At 35.0% G+C, this 5,571-nt stretch overlaps 3 protein-coding genes across 3 annotated transcripts in view; 1 reads left to right on the top strand and 2 right to left on the bottom strand.

Annotated features, from left to right (window-relative positions):
• Positions 1 to 233: 233 nt before the first annotated feature.
• On the top strand, positions 234 to 2,699 carry CBG26836 (the record flags this gene model as incomplete). Its single annotated transcript, XM_045236140.1, has 2 exons — positions 234 to 370; positions 1,829 to 2,699. The coding sequence occupies 2 exons, from the start codon at positions 234 to 236 to the stop codon at positions 2,697 to 2,699; spliced, it is 1,008 nt and encodes a 335-aa protein (XP_045100398.1).
• Positions 2,700 to 3,091: 392 nt separating this feature from the next.
• CBG21252 lies at positions 3,092 to 4,520 on the bottom strand (the record flags this gene model as incomplete). The annotated part of the gene is made up of 4 exons (XM_045236139.1): positions 3,092 to 3,324; positions 3,533 to 3,597; positions 3,706 to 4,149; positions 4,507 to 4,520. The coding sequence occupies 4 exons, from the start codon at positions 4,518 to 4,520 to the stop codon at positions 3,092 to 3,094; spliced, it is 756 nt and encodes a 251-aa protein (XP_045097264.1).
• A 299-nt stretch (positions 4,521 to 4,819) lies between these two features.
• The window catches only part of Cbr-nhr-76, a gene marked incomplete at both ends in the record, with an annotated part of 2,335 nt that continues 1,583 nt past the window's right edge, over positions 4,820 to 5,571 (bottom strand). Inside the window, one exon of the mRNA XM_045236138.1 lies at positions 4,820 to 4,963. Coding sequence (XP_045097263.1) covers positions 4,820 to 4,963 — 144 coding nt within the window. The remainder of the gene's footprint in view (positions 4,964 to 5,571) is intronic.

Raw genomic sequence — 5,571 nt, 5'->3', positions numbered from 1 at the left:
TTCGAGAACATTATTTTTTTCATGTCCCCCCACCATTAAAGCATTTTTTGATTTTTGAAAAATAAAATTTTCCAAAAATTTATTTTTGATCTACCAAAAACATGACAAACATTTTTTTCTGGCGGTTTTTTCAACTTTTTCAATTTCGTTTCCAAAATTTCACTCATTTCTTTCTATTTTTCCGATTTTCAGCCGATTTCCCCCATATTTTTCAGCCCTACTAACTCCTCCCAATGACTCCAGACAAGGAACAAAAAATGAATAATCTCACAAATTTTTCGGAAATCAATGAAGAAGACATTCAAATGAATAAAACGAGACTTTTAAAGCAACGAGAGACGGTCAGGAAGCAAAAGAGACTACAAAAGAAGTGAGTTTGAAGAATTTGAGAATTACTGTAGGCTGAGAAATTCCAGTTTCTTGAATTCAAAAAAAAAAGGAAAATTGCAGTTTCAATAAATTGTAATGAACTTTGAAACTCGTATGTTTTTGCTAAATTTGTGATATATTACAAGCTATAGGACGAAAACGTCAGAATTGTTTTGTAAACATACTAGAAATGTAGGTCTGTCAAAGATTTTTGAATTTTCTGAGAACTTTTTAGATCTCTTGTGTCTAACATACTGTCGGATTAAAAAAAGTGACACCTGAAAATCTCGGAGACGGCGCTCGTGTCGATTTACGAGGGGGCGGAGCGAAAACGGATACTGTAGATAACAAATTTATTTACCGTAAAACCTGTATTAGAAGGGCCGGCCCTTCTATTTTTCGTGGAGTCCAAAATTTCGGTTTTCTTCTCAGAATCCATTACAATTTCTCCATAAAAACAAAATTTCTTCTTAGAATCCATTCTTAGAATCCATTCTTAGAATCCATTTTCTTCTCAGAATCCATTACAATTTCTCCATAAAAACAAAATTTCTAATATTGTCAAATTTTTAAAAACTGGCACCTGAGCGATGTTCGTACTTACAAGGCCCCGCCCTCAAATCCCATATTATACCGAACGAAATTAATTTTTCTCAATGTAGTCAAATTTTCTGAATAAAATTCAGGTTTCTTGGTAAAATTCGCTGGAATTTCTAGAACTTTTTCAAATTGAAAATCCAAACGAAAATCGCTCGAAAGAGACGAAAATTTGTAATATAGCGACTGCATTCAAATTCTCATGTGCCAGTTTTTCAAAAATTAGACAATGATTCAATCAAAACAACGGAAAAAAACGGCTGAAAATCAAAGGGGATAGTCAAAGGGGCACTTCAATTGGAGGGGCCCTTCAAATAGAGGGAGCGCTTCTATTTTTCGTGAGGTCTCTAGGGGGCGTTTTTGCCGCACTTTTTCGTAGATCAAAAAAGCAAAAGTTTTCAAATTCTCAGGTGTCACTTTTTTTTAATTCGACAATATAGTTTTTTTCTGTTTCGAAAAATTTTGATTAACATTGAAATTCATAATTTTGTGTTGTTTTTCTAAATTTTTCTAAATTTTTCTAAAAGGATAGTTGTTTTACATTTTTCACTGAGCTCAACTATTTTTAATCGATTGTATGATAATTTCAAAATATTTGAAAATAATTGAAACAGTGAGTTGAATATTTAACACAACATCCTTTTTTTTCGATCTGTCATCTCTAATGTGACGAAAAATTAGTGAAAGATCTGATTTTTTGTCCAATAAATTATCAAAATTTGGTATTCCAAAAAGTGACTGTTTCAAGGTTTTCTTTTGAGAAAGAATAAGATAAATTACATTAAAAGAGACATATTCCTTTTATCACGAGACTCACTGTAGATGTTCTGCTTTTCCAACCAATTAAAAATATTCTTTCCAGACCTTCTCAGCCCACTGAAACTCCTGCTTTCGATGCAAAATTCTACGAAGATCTTCTCAAAGAACACGATGAGTACGAGGAAGGTCTTCAGAAGATGTTCCGTTCCAAAATTCATTCTTTGGAAACTCAATTAAAAATATCTCGAGACGCTGCCAAAAAGACTCGAATCCAAAATCGAAAACTTCAGAAATTGAACGATGAGCTTCAGAAGCAACACGTGGAAGATATTCAAGAAATTATGAAATTGAAAGATTCACAGGAATCGATTCTGGAGACGTTGGACATTGCTCATGACCAATTGATATTCACAGAAAAGGAAATGGAGGACGTGATTGAAGAGAATGAGAAGGAAATTTCAGAATTGGAATATCGAATTTATAAGTGGAGATCTTCGAAATCGTCGGATTCGAAAATGTTGAAAAAGTTGAGAAATGAGAATAAGAGATTGGAAATTGAGTTGGAGGAATCAATGGATGAGAATCAGAAATTGATTGAAATGATTATGAATGGAAAGTCTGGAATTGAAGATATCAAAGATCAAAGAATCAAAAGTCTCGAGGAATCTGAAAATCGGAATATCGCGGCAATTCGAAACCTTTTTGAGCAGCTGGAAACCACGGAAAGATCAAAAGTGATGACACAATGGGAAGTGTATGAATTGAGGAATTTGGTGATTCCAGAATTGAAACGAAGAATTAAGAATATCGAATCAGTGATTGTACAGTACACTCCACAAAAATTGGGATTCAAAGTGTCACAAGAGACGCAGACAACAGAAGACGTCGTTCAGATTTCAATTGAATCTGAATTGGAAACCGATTTGGAGACTGAAGAGTGGTTGCAGAAAACTGTGAAATTTGAGATGAATTAGATGCTGTGGAATACTGTAAATTTTGACTATGATTATATTTGAACTATTTTGTCTTCTAAAAATATTCTTGTTACTCTATAAATCAATTAAAATTACTGAAAATTTTAAAAACACCGGTTTGTATATTACAATGAGCGTTGGATTAATTATAATGAATTCTGAAAGTTTATAGCTAAATTTTCATTGAAACAGAAATAATAGTTGAAGTCTTTAAGTCTGCATGTTTTGGAAACTGATTAAAGTAAGGTTTCCGGCCGGAAATTCGAGACCGCATTCGTTAATTGGCGCGTCAGTATACCAGAGAGTGTTTGCGTACACATCATTGAAGTTCATAAAAACCAAAAAAGTATTGATTGCTATAAAAGGAAGATGCAATAATCATGAAATCTCGATCAATTTCCATCCGAATGCCAAAAAACCATACAAAACAGTCTAATATCACAAACAATCGTTGCATTCACGCCGTCCATACGTTGGATACTAAAGCCACCTTGAACTTCCATTTCTGATCCATCACTAAACAGACAAAGAAAACATGAAACACAGTAAGATAGATAGTCATACCTATAGCGATACCTTCTCACTTCATCAGTTTCAACAATTTCCAATTCTGGATCGAACCATGCTGGAACCAGTATCTCTCTTTCGAAACATATATCTATCACCTCCAAGCGAGGAGATCCTCTAGATTACCAATTTCTTAAAAATGCATTCAAATCTGAATCAGTGAGTCTAGAATTGTGAACAGCAAGTACTGTAGCGTCGATATTATCAAATTGTCACAACTGATCCATTGTCCTTGATATTCAAGTGATGAAATGGTCTAAGTTTACCAGTGAATCGAAAGTTTTCAGAAACTTTTACATGGATATCAAGAAGTTCTCCAGTTTTTGAATATCTGGAATCAATAAATAGTTTTCATGGGTTTAAGAACACTAAAAGTCAACGATGTATTTTGAGAAAATGAAAACCTGAGTTTTTAATTGCAAGTTTCCGACCACCTCACCTGAGCACATATTCGGCTTCCTCATCAGCTATCGGGTCTTCTTTCTTAGCCGTTACTAAAAATAAACCAGCCAGTGGCGTATTCTGTCGACTATTGATAAAATCGATTGCCCAAATACCGTTTCTATCCACATATAATTCATCAATACTAGTACGGAACAGATCTGTGACATAGTCTACAATCATTTTTGTTCCCATTACTCGATCTTCAAAATATAGGACTGGAAACCCTGATGAAAACGCTCTTTTGTATCTACTGGCGTCAATAGGTTCGTGTGCTTCTTCGTTCAGTTCTGAGATGCGATCAGCGGATAGAACAACTCCTTGGCAGGTGCCTATCAGTCTTTTACATCCAATATAAACGTCGAGCTTCAATTTTGATGCTCGTTGATACCGCTTTTTTATGACGCGCTTGAAGTTTTTGGAGGAGAGAGAGGCAGACACTCTGAAAATGATTAAATAACATCAAAAACAACATTTAATTGGATAATTAGTCTAGGCAGATTATATATTGAAATAATAAAACTGCAAAACGCATTCGGATCTGCCGCTGGACTGGATAATCTGCACAAAGTTATGATCGAAAAATGATTGTAGCTTACATTTCATTTGGTCTCAATAATGATTTCTGACAGAACGTCAAATGGAATTTGTAGTATCGGGAACTGCATTCAAAGGTATGAATGAATTGGTGGGAGGAAGAGATGTGTGACTGATCGAAGGGGGAACAGTGGTGGACCATCAGTCTCTAATTCTCTCTGTCTCTCTCTCTCTCTGGAACAGCACAAGAGAGGGAGTGTACTTCCCATGAGCCATTGTGCGTTGTCTACGAATTTAATATCTAGTAGAAAACCCGATTTTGTAATTTTTACTGTTTCTAAAAATCTTCATCCATTTTCTGGTAAAAGTTTATACTGGTATTCATCTTCACTTCATTTTTATGCGATTTCTTCGAATATGTACACATAAATGTTTTCATTATTATCACTCATTCTTTTTAAAAGAAAACGTATAAATATGTATTACACAATAAATATGAAGGTCTAGCGATTTGGAATCTATATTACAGACAGAAGTTAGTCGTGAAATTTTTTGGGGGGGGGGGGTTTCCATTTTTAAACAAAAGCGAGATCATCAATCAATTTATCGTATTCCATGACGTTAAACACACGAATCACATGGAAGTTCTCACGATGAACAGCCATGGCATTACGGACGGCGGTAAGCAAGAGAAGTGTGTTTCCAACGAGAAGGCCAGCCTGGAAAAATATAAAATTACTGTTTCACAATTTTTTGGAAGAATTGTCCAAAGTTTTATAATGTTGCTGAAACTTTTGAAGGTATGGTAAGCTTTTGAGCTAAAAACAATTTTAAAGTTTATCCCAAAAACTGTAACATCTAGACAAAAATGTTAAATTATCATAATATGTAACGCATTTCGTTACTTCGCAACTTTTTGCTAGCTTCAGCCGTTTTTGAGATATACCCCTTTAAAAGAGAAGGTACTTGAGAAAAGAAGAGAAGAGACGTAGACGATGAGTCTCTCTTGCTTCTCTGCATCTCATCCTTTGGCTAAGAAAGTATATCTATGATGCTCGTTTTAAAGACTTCATGAACAAAAAAAATATATAAAAAATTCTGTTTAAAAGATACTTGATATAACTGTATCACAGGTGATTCGCGAACAATCCGTTACGGACGCTCCGCGTTCGCGCGCGGTTGAAATAGGAACCGCATACGGACCGCACGCCAACCGTTTTCAGTAAATAGCCGTACATTATTCGGATTGATCCGTATCCTGTCCGTTCGCGAGCTCCGTATCCGATCTGATTGCGAATCATGACCAAACGGATCCGTGTAAGCGAAA

This window comes from Caenorhabditis briggsae (assembly GCF_000004555.2).
Source record: "Caenorhabditis briggsae complete genome, chrIV, whole genome shotgun sequence".
Classification (NCBI taxonomy): Eukaryota; Metazoa; Nematoda; class Chromadorea; order Rhabditida; family Rhabditidae; genus Caenorhabditis; species Caenorhabditis briggsae.
The sequence above is the reverse complement of the archived record's forward strand: the minus strand, read 5'-3'. Positions and strand labels throughout refer to the sequence as shown.